The sequence below is a fragment of the Pygocentrus nattereri genome, chromosome 8 (assembly GCF_015220715.1).
Source record: "Pygocentrus nattereri isolate fPygNat1 chromosome 8, fPygNat1.pri, whole genome shotgun sequence".
In the NCBI taxonomy this organism is placed as follows: Eukaryota; Metazoa; Chordata; class Actinopteri; order Characiformes; family Serrasalmidae; genus Pygocentrus; species Pygocentrus nattereri.
In genome coordinates, this window is record NC_051218.1 from 10,024,317 (window position 1) to 10,042,674 (window position 18,358).

Below are 18,358 nucleotides of genomic sequence, written 5' to 3' on the forward strand. Positions count from 1 at the left end.
AGTGTCATTTGCTGAATTTGTCAAATAGTGTGCAAACTATTTTTATCCATGTGTGCATTTTGTGATAATCAGAGTTACTCTTTGTACATTTTTCCTAGCTTTGAACAGAATGCAGAAGCAGTTTCTTTAAAATTATTTGAAATGTGGTGGTAATGATAGCTAGTAAATGTTAAATGTCACCAGGTAAAGAATGCTAGTAGTACCCACTGCGTTGCACATGGCAACTTTTCTTAATAACTGTTGCTGGTGTCCGCTTCACATACACCAAGAATGCGACTGGCAGCTACACTTGGTTTGGCAGCTTCCACTGACTGACTACAGCTGCCACTGCTGACTGGCAGCCACCACTGACTGACTGACAGCTGCCACTGGCAGCTGGCAGTAGGAAGCAGTGTTAGAGGAGTGTATTTTTAAAAATATATGTATAGTTAGAGGAGTGTATTTTTAAAAAACTATCTAGGTAACCAGAGCAAAACACTAAAGCAACACTGCATCAAATCCTTTTTGTAAACTTTAAGAGTGGATCTGCCATGGATTTGCAGCTGTGAAGGCAGCGACAGTAGCTTTACAGGAACGGTTTCAGAGCTGTCTGCACCTGCTGGCTTGTGCAAGACGGACAGCAGGCTGTCCAGCATGTGAGCCAGGCAGCAGTGTGTGTCCACAGCATGATCAGCAGGAGTGAGAGAAAGTGTTTAGCACTGATACACACCCTAATGCGATTGTCCTTCCAAACTCAACAGTGCCTGTTTTAAGCAGAACTGTTGTTAGGCCGAAAGCATAGTGGAGTGTAGGCCTGGGAAATAGGGCTATGTATTCGAATATAAGCGATGATTTACAAGTACGCTGATGACGATGCTTGAAAGATAATTGCTGTGTTGCATAAGAGAATTGCTAGATAACTAAACAGAATTGATTTAATTGTCAACAGCTTATAAGATAATAGTAAATGATATGTTAATGTAGGGTTTTATTCCCTTTTACTGTTAAAATGATGGATTATCACAGTGGAGTAATGAGCTGGAGTGCATTCCCTGCTGTGTCTTTTGGCGGTTTTTCAGAGTGTCACATACAGCACATACAGCTGAATTTCAGAGTGACTCTACTACAAACGACAGAAAACACCTTGTTATTTTAATATGTAATGGACATGAACGTGGATTTGGATCTTGCTCATTTAGAGCATGTGTTGCAGTCTGGGCACTGTTAGCATGCAAGTTGACATGAACCCTCACCAGCAGGAGCTCACAAATGCATGTTTAAAGAGTAACAACTTTCAAAATGAGAGCTTTCAAAAAACGATTTGTTATTTAGTGTTCATAAATCTTAAAATTCATAAAAAAAAACATATAGCATATGCAGCCAGCCATGTGTCTACAACCGTGATCCTGGAGAGCTAAATTCTTGCAGAGTTTTTTCCAGCTTGTATCCAATAAGCTGCCCTGCCCCTTATGTAATTCTTATGCATCCGATCCAGCCAATCGCGGACTTGGGAAGAGTTTGATTACCTGGAGCAGGTGTGGCAAACTGTGGTTGAAATTAAGCTCTGCAGGACCAGAATGGGAGACCACTGGTGCATACTGTGCTAATTATTTTTAGATCTCTCTCAGGCGTAATGGAGTGTGCTTGTCTTCATACCTGGGATGGCCAGTGAGGTGTCAGTATGTTGAAATCTATTAAATAACAGTGGTTAAACAGTCTCTGATAAAAGACTGTACATGTCTGTCTGTCTGCCCTGGAATGGACTGGTGACCTGTCTAGGGTGTTTCCTGCCTTTCACCCAATGACCACTTGGATAGGCTCCAGCTCCCCCACGACACAGAAGGATAACTGGCTTAGGAAATGTGTGTGTGTGTGTGTGTGTGTGTGTGTGTGTGTGTGTGTGTGTGTGTGTGTGTGTGTGTGTGTGTGTGTGTGTGTGTGTGTGTACGCGTGTATGTGAGAGAGAGAGAGACAAAAGACTATCTGAAATGAATCTTGTGACCTATGATATTTATATAGCTACAACCACAATGTGGCAAACAGAGCAGAGCAGCAACACAGTGAGAAGTCAAGTACAGATCATGCTACATAAGACATTGGGCAAAATAAATAATGAATAAAAACAGCCTTTAGCCAGTCAGTATCACAATAGACCCAAGATAAACAATGTGTAATTGATTGTTGAGTTTAGCTCCTGCTAAGTTTTATTGCAGCTCTAATCAGATCTACCTGGTTTCCCCATCCCAGCACTCCTTAAACTTCAAGAACTCAATCAGAAAAATTGATCAGTGTAAGGCACAGTTATCAACAAAAACACTAGAGGCTTTTCCCATGAAATGCACTACAGAAAGAGCACGACACTACAGACGAGGCCTTCAACAATTTTTTTATTCTTCTTCTTCTTTCGGCTGCTCCATTAGGGGTCGCCACAGCGGATCATCTGCCTCCATCTTGCCCTATCCACTGCCTCCTCTACTTTTACACCAACCATCTCCATGTCCACCTTCACTACATCCATAAACCTTCTCTGAGGTCTACCTCTTCTCCTTCTACCCGGCAGCTCCATCTCCAACATACTTTGACCAATATATCCACTATTCCTCCTCAACACATGTCTAAACCATCTCAACCTGGCCTCTCTGGCTTTATCTCCAAACTGCTCCACCTTCACTGTCCCTCTGATCTGCTCATTCCTAATCTTGTCCAGCCTTGTCACTCCCAACGAAAATCTCAGCATCTTCATTTCTGCCACCTCCAGCTCAGCCTCCTGTCTTTTAGACAGAGCCACAGTCTCCAAACCATACATCATAGCAGGACACACTACTGTCTTGTAAACCTTCCCTTTCACTCTTGCTGCTATCCTTCTGTCACACATCAGCCCTGACACCCGTCTCCACCCACTCCATCCTGCCTGCACCCTCTTCTTCACCTCTTTTGTACACTGTCCATTGCCCTGGATGGTTGACCCAAGATATTTGAAGTCATCCACCTTTACGACCTCTACTCCTTGCATCTTCACCTTTCCACCTGCCTCCCTCTCATTCACACACATGTATTTCGTCTTGTCTCTTCTGACCTTCATTCCTCTCCTCTCCAGTGCAAACCTCCACCTCTCCAGATTCTCTTCCACCTGCTCTCTACTCTCACCACAAATGACAATGTCATCTGCAAACATCATGGTCCATGGAGCCTCCTGCCTGACCTCATCTGTCAACCTTTCCATTACCATGGCAAACAAGAAAGGGCTCAAAGCTGACCCCTGATGTAACCCTACCTTCACCTTGAAACCATTTCTCACTCCAACTGCACACCTCACCACTGTCTCACTATCCTCATACATGTCCTGCACCACCCTAACATACTTTTCAGCTACACCTGACTTCCTCATACAGTACCACAGTTCCTCTCTTGGCACCCTATCATATGGCTTCTCTAGATCCACAAAGACACAATGTAGCTCCTTCTGACCTTCTCTGCAACAAATTTTATATTTAAAATGTATAATATTCAATAAACGTGATAATTAAAATATTTGAAAGCAGTAGCACGCAGCCTGCCAGCTGCCAACACTGAACTCCTTGTGATTTGGCAAAGCTTTGCCAGACTCACGATTCCAGGCGACAATATGAGTTTTAAGTCCAGGTGCAGATACCTTTCCCACTGGCTCTCAGTTGTGTTTATTACCTAGAATACACAAGACCGTGCCAGCCAAGTAGCTCCATATTGGCTTGAGGGGTATTAAAAAATCTGAGGAGCCGTGAAACTGCCATCTCTGGAGTGATGAGCTCCATCCAGTACCTTTGGGATGAGCGAGAGTTGCATTCCAGAACTGATCATGCAACATCAGTGCCCGACCTCACTACTGCTTTTCTGGCTGCAATCAAATCCTAATAGCAATGTTCCAACATCTAGTGTAAAGCCTTCCCAGAAGAGCAGAGGTTGTTAGTACAGCAGCTATTATTTAACTGCTATTATAAGATCCTTGATTTTGGAAGGAGCACTGAATGAGCAGGTGTCTATGAACTGTAAATTGTTGGATATATATTGTATGCATATATTTTTCGGGGCATATACGTCATATATGTATATACTGTCACTGGCCACTTTATTTATTGCTAGTAAAAGGTTGGACCCCCTTTTGCCTTCAGAACTGCCTTAATTCTTCATGGCATACTTTCAACAAGATGTTGGAAACATTCCTCAGAGATTTTGGTTGGTTATTTGAGTTTCTGTTACCTTTCTATCATCTGGAATCAGTCTGCCCATTCTCCTCTGACCTCTCACATCAACAAGGCATTTTCATCCACACAACTGACCGCTCACTGGATATTTCCTCTTTTCTGAGCGTTCTCTGTAAACCCTAGAGATGGTTGTGCGTGAAAATCCCAGCAGATCAGCAGTTTCTGAAATACTCAGACCAGCCCGTCTGGCACCAACAACCACGCCACATTCAAAGGCCCTTAAATTACCTTTCTTCCCCGTTCTGATGCTCGGTCTGCACTTCAGCAAGTTGTCTTGACCACCTCTACATGCCTAAATGCATTGAGTTGCAGCCATGTGATTGGCTGATTAGCTATTTGTGTTACAAGCCACTGTACAGGTGTACCTAATAAAGTGGCTGGTGAGTGTATATGTGTGTGTGTGTGTGTGTGTGTGTATATAGATAGATAGATAGATAGATAGATAGATAGTGCCAATCTATCTTTATTTCTACCTTTTATTGAGAATAAAATTAGTTATAGCCTGAATCTACTAACCAACCGATAGACTTTAATATGACAAGCTGTTTTTTAAATTTTTTTTATTATGGCATTATTTTGAAATTTGGAAATATAGTTGTTCACTGCAGCCCTGAAATAAGGCTTTTGATGTTCAGTGTGGGCTGGTTTGCTGTAGATTTAGTGCCACAAATTTGTTCCTCTGCTTCTGTATGTATTAGAGAAAAATGCTGACAGGCAGCAAGCATTGCAAAGCAGATTCGCCGGCCTTTTTTTCCTCCAAAAGCTGACATTGCTATTTAAAAGTCCTCCTGCTGGTAGGAGGTGTCAGAAGTCTTATGCCTTTCTGCAGCATTTTTGCGGCTGTTCCATATTAATGTGTGCTGTCATAGCGGCTCTTAACGCCTCACCTGATATGCAGATGAGGTTTTGGGAGAGAATGCATTGCTCTGTGATAGACCCGTGATTAAGTATGGAAATGCGGGAGTTTTCTGAACATGTGGTTTGGTATTGTTGCTGGCCGTGGTCCTGTACTGTACTGTGAGAAGCTCTTGTGTGAGTTATGTAACCTAAATGTGACTAATGCCTTATTTAGGAATGCAGAGCAACACTCAGATCTACACAAGAACTGAAGATAAAGACTCAACACTAGAAGTGCTGGCTTATGTAATTTATGCAGCCTTCCTTAGTAAAGTTTTTTTTTCCCCATGCTATGTGATGCGACCTTGGGTTTGTGAAAGGCGCTATGTAAATGCAACTTATTATTATTATTATTATTATTATTATTATTATTAAGTGTGGGTAATGTAACAGTATATTAAAACTATAAAACTATGATAAATGACATCACAGTATGTTGTTTCTGAGTATATCATTGGTATCATCAGTGCTTCTAGAATACTAAACAGCTACATGTATAATGAAAATGACATTTAGTATGAGAATGCTATCTGCACTAGCAGGCAATTGCTCTGAAAGATATATCTGCATCAGACGGATGTTTAGATTTGGTCAATATTTCTAACTGATAACAGAGCAGAATGTTTGAGCCACACAGGTTTACTTCTCAAATATCTGTGTTTTATTCATTTTACTATATTTGTAAACCCGTTTATAAAAAATAAAAAAAAATCTCACTTTAATGCTAAGCCAAGTAGATCTAGTCCCAATTTCTACATTTCGTAGATGTTTATTTATCAGCATCAGCAGATATGTGCATAAAAATATCGGATATCGTCATTGGCTCACAATTCCCATATCAGCGCATACCTAATATATACATTATGAGGAGCAACCAGTGTGTAGCAAGTACATAGTAGCTGATACCTGATTGGATATCTTAAGTTATGCCATTTTGTTGTTTATTTTATTTCATTTTAACTGCTGTTCATTTGTGCATTTTGTTTTATGTTATACTTTATTGGTCCTACAAGGGAGATTTGTCAGCTACCAGAGGGTGCGACCCAGTAAGTCCTGACATGAAACTCACAACCTTCCAGTTGCTGGCTCACCTGTCCTACCACTAGGCTTCTGGCCATTGTGGTTATTTTGTCTACTCCAATTAAAGTTCACTAAGTATGATACATATTATGCATTGTGAAAATGCCTTTAAGCATTGTGATGTTATATTTTTATTTCGATCACTCTTAAACCTTAATGCCTTAATATGATTAAGGTAGTTCAGACTGTGGTTTGGCCTACTGTGTAGCGCAGTCGCTGCTGCAGGATCTACAAAAGTTATGTGATTATTAATAAACCTCTTTTTGCCATTGCAGTGCTGGCAAACTTTCGTGGAACGGTTCAGCATGGACTGCCCCTGGAGATCGGAGAGACGGTGCAGATTTTGGAGAAGTGTGAAGGTAATTAGAGGGAAATGTGTGGAACCCCACAGAGGAATTACTGAAACTCCACAGCTGTGCTGTTACTAGCACTGAGTTTAGGAACAAATCCTGCTCCATATTGTGCACCTGTATTAAAGACAATTACAAATCAGTGTGTCACAGAAATGTAGTCACTTTTTTGTGTGGCACATTGCAGTTTAAAGCCTTGTTTTCAAATTACAGTTACTGATTTAAAGGGGAGTTCCAGCGATTTTTTTACATTTTCTCCATAAGAAAGTATTCAAATAATATGTAAACAAAGTCAGTTAACGTGGTTTGGTATGAAGTCTGTTATATGAAAAACTGACCTGCTCAGAATTGTTCACAGTGGAGGTGATAGGAACCAATTGTCTGAAATGTTTAACCCCTTGAAAAGCTCAATGTTTTATTGCAAGCTTCTATAACCAAAGAAAATCTCAGTTACCTTTGCATTGAAGGCTCTGCTGTTACTGAATAAGCCTTATTATGTAATATGCCTGGGATTTTAGGAGGTTAATGAGTCTGAGTATCTTCCTCACAGACGGTTGTTACATGAAATGGTTACAGATATAGTGTCTGATGCCAGAGACATTGCTTTACAGTGTTTGAGAGAAAGTTTTGACCTAAAATGTAGTTTTTGAAAGCCATTAATAGAGGAGAAGTACATGAAGGGTACTGTAAGGCACAGCAGTTCCCCAAAAAATTATCTTTGGACTAACTAATACTGAAAAACACATTTACCACTATTTTATCATCATCAATATGACATAGAAAAACAACAACAAAATAAACAGTAATAATCTTTGGTATATCATTGTGTCACATTGTTATTGTCTGGAGATTTTATAAAATTTTATTTCATACCACCCACCCCTAACCTTTATAAATTACTGTTTCAACCTCTGTTATGTTGCTGACATTTGCAGCAGTCTTTTGCTGGGACTATAAAAGCTTAAAGCCCCAGTTCTGTATAGCAAAGGCTCCAAGGTTACCTTTATAATGAATTCAACTCAGATACAGCTACCTGAATAGGTTTGTTTTTTATATTTACTGCTAGACTGCTGCACCACAGATACTAGTTGAACGGATTGATGCAGATCTTTTTTCAGTATTGAACTGAAAATGTTGTGAGTCCTATGATACGCCACAGGCGTCCTTACAATAAAGAGGAGTTTTAACTTTAACATCTTTTTAAATGTGAATTAATATTCTGTATCATGCAAAACGTTTTTTAGTGCCCCACAAAAAAAGCAGTGTGTTACATTACTGTGCATTATCCTGTGCAGTAAAAGATCCAGTAACTGATTAAGGATTTTCTGCCCTGCACATCAGCTGTAATGATTTCTGTCTGTCCAAACTGAGCTGTGGATTTTTTCTGAAATGTCATCGTTTGTCCTTTCAGGATGGTACAGAGGATTCGTACTGAAGAATCCAAATGTCAAGGCAAGTTATATCTGTTCAGAGAAATCTGCAGAACCACTGATTGATTTATTGACTTGTTTTTGTTTCATTTCTCACCTTGTATTGGTGATGCGTGCAAAGAATTAATTACACAAACAAATAGCAATGATGAAAGTAGTAAAAGAGAGCTTCAAATCTGGGCCACTGGAAAATAACAGCCTGTCTTTTTTCTAGTCTGAGTAGATTTAAAAGTTCTGTTTATTGGGAATTCTATGGAGCCCCGCTGGTGAGATTCCGTCTAAAAAAATAAATAAATAAACTAATGAGTGGCCACAGCTTAGTAAGGCATGGGAACAAGATCATTAAGTCATTGCCATGGCTTAGTAAGGCATGATCTCATTCCCACACCTTACTAAGAGGTGGCCACGACTTGATTATCTTATTCCCACGCCTAAGTCATGGCCACACATTTGAATTTGAGTTAATAAGGCGTGACCATGCATTATTTTTAGTTATATGGGATATCACCTGCAGGGCTCTGTAGAAGTCAGTGATAAAGTTTGGAATCACTGTTGGAAGCTGGATATTCCCTAATCAAGTCTCAAGATAGTTAACTTATCCAGGAAGTACAGTGAATCTGTAATTATAATATTATAATTTCTCTTGCTGTTATCAATAAAATGTAAAATATTGATTAAAACAAGGACCACACCCTGGAAAACCAAATTTCCCTCACTTTTTTAAATAAAGGAGTTTATTGTAATTTGTAAACATTAAAGTTTCAAACCACACTGTTCGGCCACCCATTCACATTGACGTTATAAGGAGAATGTCAGCTGTGACTGCTTTTTGAATGAGACACAATATAGAGCAGCCAATCAGAACAGGGCTCATTTACATATATATCAGTCTAAAAGGCACAGCAACAAGATCAGCCTGTTTAATTATAAGGGGTAAAGAGAGGTTGGAAATTGGTCATGTTTAAATGAATTATGACTGTATTGGTACATAAAACTACATAAACATTATAAGTTTAAAATACAAGAAAAATGTAGAATATGGACCTTTTATAGAGCATTCTTTTGTCTGACTGATATTATTTAAGGAACTCTTGTTGCATAATAAATAAGTTATTAGTATTAGTATGAAGTGATTTCGAACTCTTGAACTGTACTCTATAAAATGTTTAATAGCTGATGGTTGTTCTGTGGTGTCTTTTCCAGGGAATATTCCCGTGCAGCTACATCCATTTGAAACATGCACACATTAAGAACAAAGGGTAAGATCCTCTTCTCTCTCCTGAGTGCTGAGCACAGCATGTCCCAGTCACTGCTGGGTGTCCAGCTCCTGATTCTTCAGCTCAAATGGTTCCGTTTCACCTCCATCATGAGTAAATTGGATGCAGTTATAGAGCATCTGCAAGCAAACATTAAAGTGATAGGATAGTTCGGCATTCCCTGCTTACTTTAGCCCCTTACGTGGCCAGGGCATACCGGCAACCCCAAAGTTTTAATACACACTTCTATAACCTAAGAATAGCTCAGCCGGTTTGCATTGAAGTCCTTGTAGTTACTAAATAATAAGCCTTAGTATGTAATAAGCCTGGAATTTTAAGGGGGGTTACATGTTATCAGTCAGCCATGTCATTAAGGTAGATTAAGATTGTGACCCTTATTAGTCCCACAATGGGGAAATTTCACCTCCGCAGTCTAACCCATTCGTGCAAAGAAACACCACATACACACTAGTGATAGTCGCACGTTAGGGGGCAGTGAGCACACTTGCCCGGAGCAGTGGGCAGCCCTATCCGCAGCACGCGGGGAGCTGTTGGGGGTTAGGAGTCTTGCTCAAGGTCACTTCAGTCATAGACTGTCGGCTCAGAGGATCGAACCGGCAACCTTCCAGTCACAAGACTGGTAACCTCCAGCCCACAACTGCCCCATGTTTACTGTCAGAAGTTTGTTTCTTTAGTTTTAGAGCTACGGGGCTTTATAGCTAACAATAAATGGAAGCTTATGTACTGCTTAGCACCATAGAAACTACCCACCTAAATCATCGCACAGTTACCTTAAACTTTAAGTAACCTCAAAAAGACTTGGTTGTGGTTTCTGTATGATGCTGTAGGACAGGCTGTTATATAAATATTGAAATACAGAGGTTATGGTGGTGTAATAGTTTGATGAGGCTCATTTTCATCCTGCTAGGTGGATCTGATAATGAAGTATGTAAACAGCTGTAGTGTTGAATCTGAGTGATAAACCTGTCATATCTTGGTACATATCTTGGTATCTGACCTCTGCCTGACTGTTCTGAGTTTCTGTGACTAAGGAGGTGGTCATGACTTGGTATAAACATGGTTGCGTAACGTGTGTGTATTTGACCCACAGGCAGTTTGAGACAGTCATCCCCATGGAGGAGTCGGTCATTACAGAGATGACGGTGACTCTGCGAGACTGGGGCACCATGTGGAAGCAGCTCTATGTGGTAAACATGGCCATGCTGTTGTGACACTGGGAGACACAGTGTTATGCTGTATGCTAAGTGACTGGCAGAGTCTAAATATCTCATCACTGTCAGCAGAAAACCGTCTCTAAAAAAGCTTATTGTTCTTAACATAACTGAAAAAAATAGAAACGATGTAATTTTGGATCATTTTTATCTGTTTCTCATGAAAACCCTAAAACTTAAAGGGCAGCTGGTGTTTTTAAATGCCATTAAACAAAAAATAGAGAAAATTGGAGCAACAATGTTTTTCTTTTGACAGTTATGTTTTTTTTGTAACAAATCTTTATGAATTAAAGATTGTTGCGTGTGTTAGGACCATTTAAATAGCAAATATGATGTCTAATATGAAAGGGCCTGTATCCCTTTTTTCTTCTATTTTATTCTTTTTCCATTTTCTCTTTTTCACATATAACATTTGTGTGGTTTTATGTAGCTAAAATAGTCATGATTCATTTTTCAAAAGTCTGAGGCTGCTGGTGAAAATGCTTCTATTTTGCATTCCTTTCTAATTGAATAGAGAGATTTTTACTAATTACATTAACAGCAAAACAATTGAGTGAAAAGTGTAATCTTTGACATGTGAACCTGAATTTCAGGCTTTCTTAGTATTTGGTGGGCCCTCATGTAGCTTTAATGACAGCATGAGCTCAAGCTGGCATGACCTCCACATGTTTGTGCAAAAGCCTCTGATGAATAGGTCAAATTTATCTGAGAGTCATCTGTACACAAGCTCCAGTAGAAGAGATAACACTAAAAGAAATGTGACCTTTGCATGGCCAGTCCCAAATTTGCATAATTTTGAATAGTGACCTCGAAATAGTGGAGAATCTTGAATGTTTCTTCTTTTTTCATTCATAACCTCTCTTTGTTTTCAATTTTTCAAAAAATTCTAAAATGTTTTGATGTTTATCTGCAAGTTTATGCAAAAAAAATCCCAGATTTTCAAAGTGTTCTCAGAGTTTTGGATCCTGCTGTTTGTAAAGGTGTTGCTTTATGTGACATCGCAACAATCATGAATTCAAATCAGGCTGTTTTTACAACTTAGCTTCTGTATATGGACTGTACGGACAAAGGAGTGAACTGTACACACTTAAAAGTGATGGTTCTTCCAGGGCTCTTTAGTAAAGAAAATGGTTCTATATGGAACCATGAACACTCAAAAAACCCTTTGCATTATTAAAGGGTTCCTTAAGTTGCACAGTTGTTCTCCAGACTGACAGAGAATGTGCTATAAATGGTTCTATATAGAACTTTTTTGAAAAGGGTTCTATATAGCACCAATAAAAGGGTTCTTCTATTGTTATGGTGTCAAACCTTTTACAATAGAAGAACCCTTAAAGAACCATCATTTTTAAGTGTGCGTGTTTTGAAATGCTGTTTACATACTATGTCTTTTTTTTTTTATTCACAGTGGTGAGTAAATTTTGGTTTTCTGTGATATGAGCCCTTTCAATAATACAGCCTGTGAATTACTGTGATATATAAAGCTTAATTAACACTAAACCATTAAGCTAATGAGTAATAGAGTAAATATCCCTCACTGAGTGATTTGTTTAATTCACTGAATAATAAATATACCATATTATATCTACATGTGTAACACCTTCAGTGGTGAGTCTTCGTATTGGTGTAGAACCTGTGTCTGGTAAAGCTCCTCATAGTGTGCTCCTCTGTCGTTAGCTATGCAGCAGGAGAGATCCTGATGTATAACTGTCATACAGCTTTAGTTTGCACTCTCCTCTGCAGAAGAATGAGGGGGAACTGTTCCACAGGCTCTGGCACGTGATGACTGAGATCCTGGAGCTCAGACGGCAGGTTCTCGTGGGTCACTTGACCAATGACCGCATGACTGACATCAAACAGCACATCATAGCACGGCTGGACTGGGGCAATGAGTGAGTCCTGAATATAATTCTTGAATGTTTTTCATTTAATCTAACTTTACATAATTTTTACTTCGTTTTCTGTTGATGTTTGTTAATTGAGGAAATTCAAATATGTCCTACAAGGCTGTTCTAGCTATTGTCAGCTAATGTTAATCTGAGGGCGTGTGTAAACACATCACTGGACTCAAGGATCACTGGAATCAAGATGCTAAGCTTGGCCTTTTGTGCAGTCAACCTGGCAACAGGGTACCTCTTAAGTGGTTTTTAAGGGAGAAACATTTCTAGCATCAATTAATTGCAGTGCCCAAGACACATACATTACATTTTAGTGGCTGTTCACAACTAGTTGTCAGTGTTAATCCATTACTTCTCTTTTTTAGATCAACATTCTCAAGGCCGGTGCTAGCCATTTGGGTGCCCTAAGCACAAATGCTTTGTGGTGCCCCCCTGGAAATGAACTCTAATTCAGTATTTGTCAGTGCATTTCTCTTTATTTCCAAAATAACTTCTAAATATTAATGTTTTGAAAACAGTTCCAAATAAGTAAGAGGAGAAATTAAAATTGATAAAACTAAACTAATTTTGCATCAATTGCATCAGTGGTTGGATAGTGTAGTGGTTAACACCTTTGCCTTCTACGCTGTAGACTGGGGTTCAATCCCCAACCAGGGCAAGCACCCTACACTATACCAATAAGGGTCCTTGGGCAAGACTCCTAACACCACCTTGGCCTACCTGTGTAAAATGATCAAATTGTAAGTCGCTCTGGATAAGAGCGTCAGCCAAATGCCGTAAATGTATGCATCAGCAATGGCACCAAATAAATAAATAAAATAATTTTAAATGATAAAAAAGTACCTCCACTAATATTAAGAAAAAAGCTGTGCAATGACACATAAATAACAGAAGAATTGCACTTTGTAATGTAACACAGGGCAAGGAGGCGGACGCTCGTGCCTAGATAAGCGACTTTTATCATGGGCAAATCCAGGGTCATGGTCAAAACAGTCCAGGGTCATAGAGCCAACACGGATAGAACGATATACAGACATGATGACAAACAATAAATGGTTCAAACGGTTCAAACAGATAGCACGATCAAACAAAGCAAACACATCAAACAACAAAGACCAAGTACAAACACAGGGCTTAAATACAACAGGGATAACGAGGGACAGGTGGAAAACAGGTGGAGACAATCAGGGGTGGAGTCATGAAACGATGGGGCTGGCACAAAACAAACACACATGGGTAAACCAAAACAACACGATCACATGGACTGGACTGGGAGGGGCCAATCGTGACATGTAAACACAGTGCAAAGTATTCAAGTATTAGGTCTAGCCTAGTATTTAAGTAAAAAGGTGCAGATTTCTTCAGTAAATAACCATACATAAGTACAAATAACTGCACAATATCATTTACTCAACTTTACCATCTCTACAAAGAGAGCATGCTATTCTATAGAACTATGTAAGACACAAGCATCAGTTGTTAGAGGACCTACAGAGGCACACGTCTGCATTTCCTGGCTGCAAAATCATCAATCAGGTCATTATATGACAGTTTCTGAGCCACGTCACCATTGGTGCTGATACTCTGTGAAAGTATCACCTGTAGCGTTGCTTTTTTCACTACACAGCTACATACTCATGGGTTCATGGTACATAACAAACACCGAATAAATGTCCTAAAATACAGCATGTTAAGTAAACTTGGCTAATACTTGGTTAATGACTTCTGATGACTAAAAGAAATAGCAAGCCCTAAGTTAAGCTTTAAAATGAGTAATTGTTATTTAAAACATTGTCCTACCTGCCTCCAATGCACGAGCGTCTCGCCTTCTCTTCTTTTTTATTTTTTCGGGCCCCCCACTCTTGATGCCTTTTCAAGGCCCATGTCCAAACACAGGTGTCTGCCAAACTTGAGATTGAGGCATAATCGAACAGACCACTGGGAGGTGGGGGAGGGGGCACCATGGGGAGACTGGAGAGAGGGCCGCACAGGAGATTCATCTTTTTCTCGCGCAAATGTGTTACTTTTGTATTGCTTATATCTGTTAACATGCTTTACATATTTTTATTTTAAACATGTCGTATTGTGATTACTACTATTATGATTTTTTACGAGCCTGATTTTTTTGGTGCCCCACGCACAGTGTGTGATCCGCGTGGGCGGAGCGCCGACACTGAACATTCCCAATGCAGGGATATAAAGACCATATTGTTGGATTAAACCTCCAAAACAGTAACTTTACAGGAAAAGAAAAAAAAACATCTTTAATTAGAGGTTAATGTAAAAAGATTTTTTCCAAGTAATTTTGAACCATTTCTCTTGATATGTTGGTCCATTCATCATGACCAAAATGCAAAAGGTAACTGGATTTTTCAAATAATGCAAAAAAGTAAAAATCACCCAAAATGGAGATACAAAGTTTTTGCACAGCATCAACAATATCGACAAAGCTCTTAAGTATTGTTACGTGTGTTGAAGGTAAATTCTGCTATTTTTGCTAAGTTTCAGAATAGTTAAATGTTTGAGATGTAAACAGAGTCATTCAGAGTGGTTTGATGTGAAATGCTCTGTTCTAGAGAAACTCAGAGTTGTTCACAGTGGTGGTAATTGGAACCAGACGTGTGAAGTGTTCAATGCCACTAAAAGCTCCCTTATAGAAAATAATCGCATAAAATGTTTATAGATGCACTGCCCAAAACCTGAGATGTTGGTTTACAATGGTTCTGAGAAGATTTATGGCCTAATGGTAAAATATTTTAGTGACAGAGTTGCATGCAGTGCATTGTAAAGCAAAATGCACTCTAAAGGAAATGTATTTCTGACTTAGCACTATTTCACCATGATCAGCCTTGCATATGAAAACTCGGAAGACCTGTGTATGCTCACTGTTCGTGTTGGACAGTTAATTAAATGGCTGTATTTGTGTTATGGACATTGTGAACCCTGGTTCCTATCACCGCCACTGTAAAGAGAAATATTGTGAAATCTGTGGAATTCACCTTAAAGTGAGTATAGAGGTAAAAGTATATAAGTTTATTACATGGAATATTTCTTTGTTTTATGATAAAATCTTTAGCTATGAGTCAAAGTATTGACTGAAATGAATTAATAATGACCTCTGCAGTGAAATGCTGTGCTGCTGCATTTGATTGATTTTAGTCTGTTTTGCTGTTTCTGTGATAAATATTTGCTTTGTGTAAATTGATGCAGTCTAGTGTGCTAAATATGTGTGTTTTTTAACAGGCAGCTGGGTTTGGACCTGGTCCCCAGGAGGGATTTCAGCATGGTGGACCCAGACGAAATCAGTGTCACTGAGCTCTATCGGCTGGTTGGTTTTACACACGCACACATACATGCACACACACACACACACACACACACACACACACACACACACACACACACACAAAACTATTTACTCATGAGTCACCCTTCTACTGCTGCGCTGTGTTACCACGGCAACTGCAGCCCAACCTGACGCCAGGGCTCTCTTTCATATCCTTCTTACTCCATTCCCTGTTTTAACTCGCACACACACATACGCGCACACACACACACACACACAGTTTGAGTCGTCTCTGCGTGGGGAAATGATAGTGATTAAGGATAACAGAGGGATGGTAAATTGTGCATTAACTGGCTGTTTGCAAACTCCACACGGCATTCCACTCATTCAAAATCCTGCTCTAGTAATCCTGTATAGAAACCATTGCGCAGCCCAGCACAACCAGCTTTAAGTCACAAAACAGTGCACATACTGTATATGTAATGGGTCCCTAAGCAAAGAGAGCCACAGGCAAACAGGCAGAGATGGGTCCAGACAGACAGATGGCGAACAGTACACATTATCTTTCAAATCTTCTTCAAGGCTTTAACCAGTTCTTATTTAAAGTCAATGGCAATGCATTCAGAGATTTTGGCAAGGTCCTAGTTAGAGGCTACATGTCCTACATTTTTCTTGTGGTTGATTTTTCTGTGCAGTTTTTTTGAACACTCCCTGTCAAATTACATGATTTGTGAAAATAATAAACCCAGTAATCTCCAATATGGCATTTTCTGTCCATTTTAGTACACAGTTTCACATTTATATTATAAATATTTTGTGTTGAATTTTTCCCAACATTTTGAAATTAGCAACTCAATAATTGTGCATTAAATATGCATAAGTGTGTTCTCTATAGAAGATGTGTTATTATCATTTAGATCATCAACAAAACATGCAGTCTGACTGGGGGTGCACAAACCTTTGCGTACAGCTGTACAAAATACAAGCCCATTTTGCAGCTTCTCTTTATTCATCAGTACTATACAGCCTGTTTTTGTTACTGTGCCTGATACTGATGTAAGGCAGTGTTTCAAATCACTTCTGTTCTGTCACTGTGCTTTTAAAACCGATACATGTAAATCACATTTTAAAACTATGAAAATTTAGAAAATATAGGCTGTCTATATATACTAGTAATATTATTCCATTTTATTTTTGATAGTGTTCCATTTTATTTTTCATTACTCAATGTGCATGTGTGGGAGTGAATATGTGTTTGATTTGTGTGTGTATATGTGTGTGTGTGTTTATCTGTTTGTGTTTGATTATGTGTATATATGAATGTAAATATTTGTCTGTTTGTTTTATTTTGTTCAGATGGAGCGACGGCACCGTAAGCGAGAGTTTCCTCTACAGGCCAACATGCACCACCTCTTCCTGCAAATCAACAGCCTGCTGAACTGCAACCTGGCTGAGGAGCTCCACGTCTTCTTCTTCATCTACGACAGCAGAGAGATGCGACCAATCAGGTGCAGGTTCAACACATCACTGAACAAAACCATCTAATCCGGTACAGCGTCACCATGTAACTGAGCGAAACTGACCAATAAGAGGCAGCTTCACTACATCACAGAGCAAAGCCAACCAGTAAGGTACAGCTTGACCATATTATAGAGCAAAGCTGACCAATCAGTGCAGCTTCACAACATTCTAAAGCAAAACTAACCAATCAGGTACAGCTTCACCACATCACAGGAAAAATGGACCATTCTGGTACAGCGTCACCACAATACCCAGCAAAAACAACCAGTCAGGCACAGTTTCACCTCATAACCCAGCCAAAACAACCAGTCGGGTACAGCTTCACCACATTACTCAGCAAAAACAACCAATTAGGTACAGCTTCACCACATTACCCAGCAAAAACAACCAGTCGGGTACAGCTTCACCACATTACTCAGCAAAAACAACCAATTAGGTACAGCTTCACCACATTACCCAGCAAAAACAACCAGTCGGGTACAGCTTCACCACATTACCCAGCAAAAACAACCAGTCAGGTACAGCTTCACCACATTACCCAGCAAAAACAACCAGTCAGGTACAGCTTCACCACATTACCCAGCAAAAACAACCAGTCAGGTACAGCTTTACCACATTACCCAGCAAAAACAACCAGTCAGGTACAGCTTCACCACATTACCCAGCAAAAACAACCAGTCGGGTACAGCTTCACTACATTACCCAGCAAAAACAACCAATGAGGTACAGCTTCACCACAGTACCCAACATAAACAACTAGTCAGATACAGTTTCACCACATTAACCAGCAAAAACAACCAATCAAGTACAGTCTCACCACGTTGCCCAGCAAAACCAACCAATCAGGTGCAGCTACACCACATCACAGAGCAAAACTGAGCAATCTGATAGCTTCCCCCATCACTGAGTTAAATCAACTAATCAGGTACACCCTCACCACATTACTCAAGAAAACCAACCAATCAGGTACAGCTTCTCCACATTTCCCAGCAAAAACAACCAATCACGTACAGCTTCACCACAATACCCAGCAAAAACAGCCAATCAGATACAGCGTCACCATTATTTCTGACATTATTAGTGGTAGTACCACATTGAGAATAATGCCAAAACGGACATGGTTTATCCACTTATTGTGATGTCAGCACTCAAAATTTCAGGTGTTTAAACCAGCTTTGGGCCACGAGA

At 39.7% G+C, this 18,358-nt stretch overlaps 1 protein-coding gene across 1 annotated transcript in view; it reads left to right on the forward strand.

Moving 5' to 3' along the window:
• dock4 (dedicator of cytokinesis 4) overlaps positions 1-18,358 on the forward strand; it is a 118,699-nt gene that overhangs the window by 23,093 nt on the left and 77,248 nt on the right. The window contains exons 2-8 of the mRNA XM_017690341.2: positions 6,473-6,556; positions 7,959-7,999; positions 9,181-9,236; positions 10,345-10,441; positions 12,209-12,357; positions 15,607-15,691; positions 17,006-17,157. Of these exons, the coding sequence (XP_017545830.1) occupies positions 6,473-6,556; positions 7,959-7,999; positions 9,181-9,236; positions 10,345-10,441; positions 12,209-12,357; positions 15,607-15,691; positions 17,006-17,157 (664 nt within the window). The remainder of the gene's footprint in view (positions 1-6,472; positions 6,557-7,958; positions 8,000-9,180; positions 9,237-10,344; positions 10,442-12,208; positions 12,358-15,606; positions 15,692-17,005; positions 17,158-18,358) is intronic.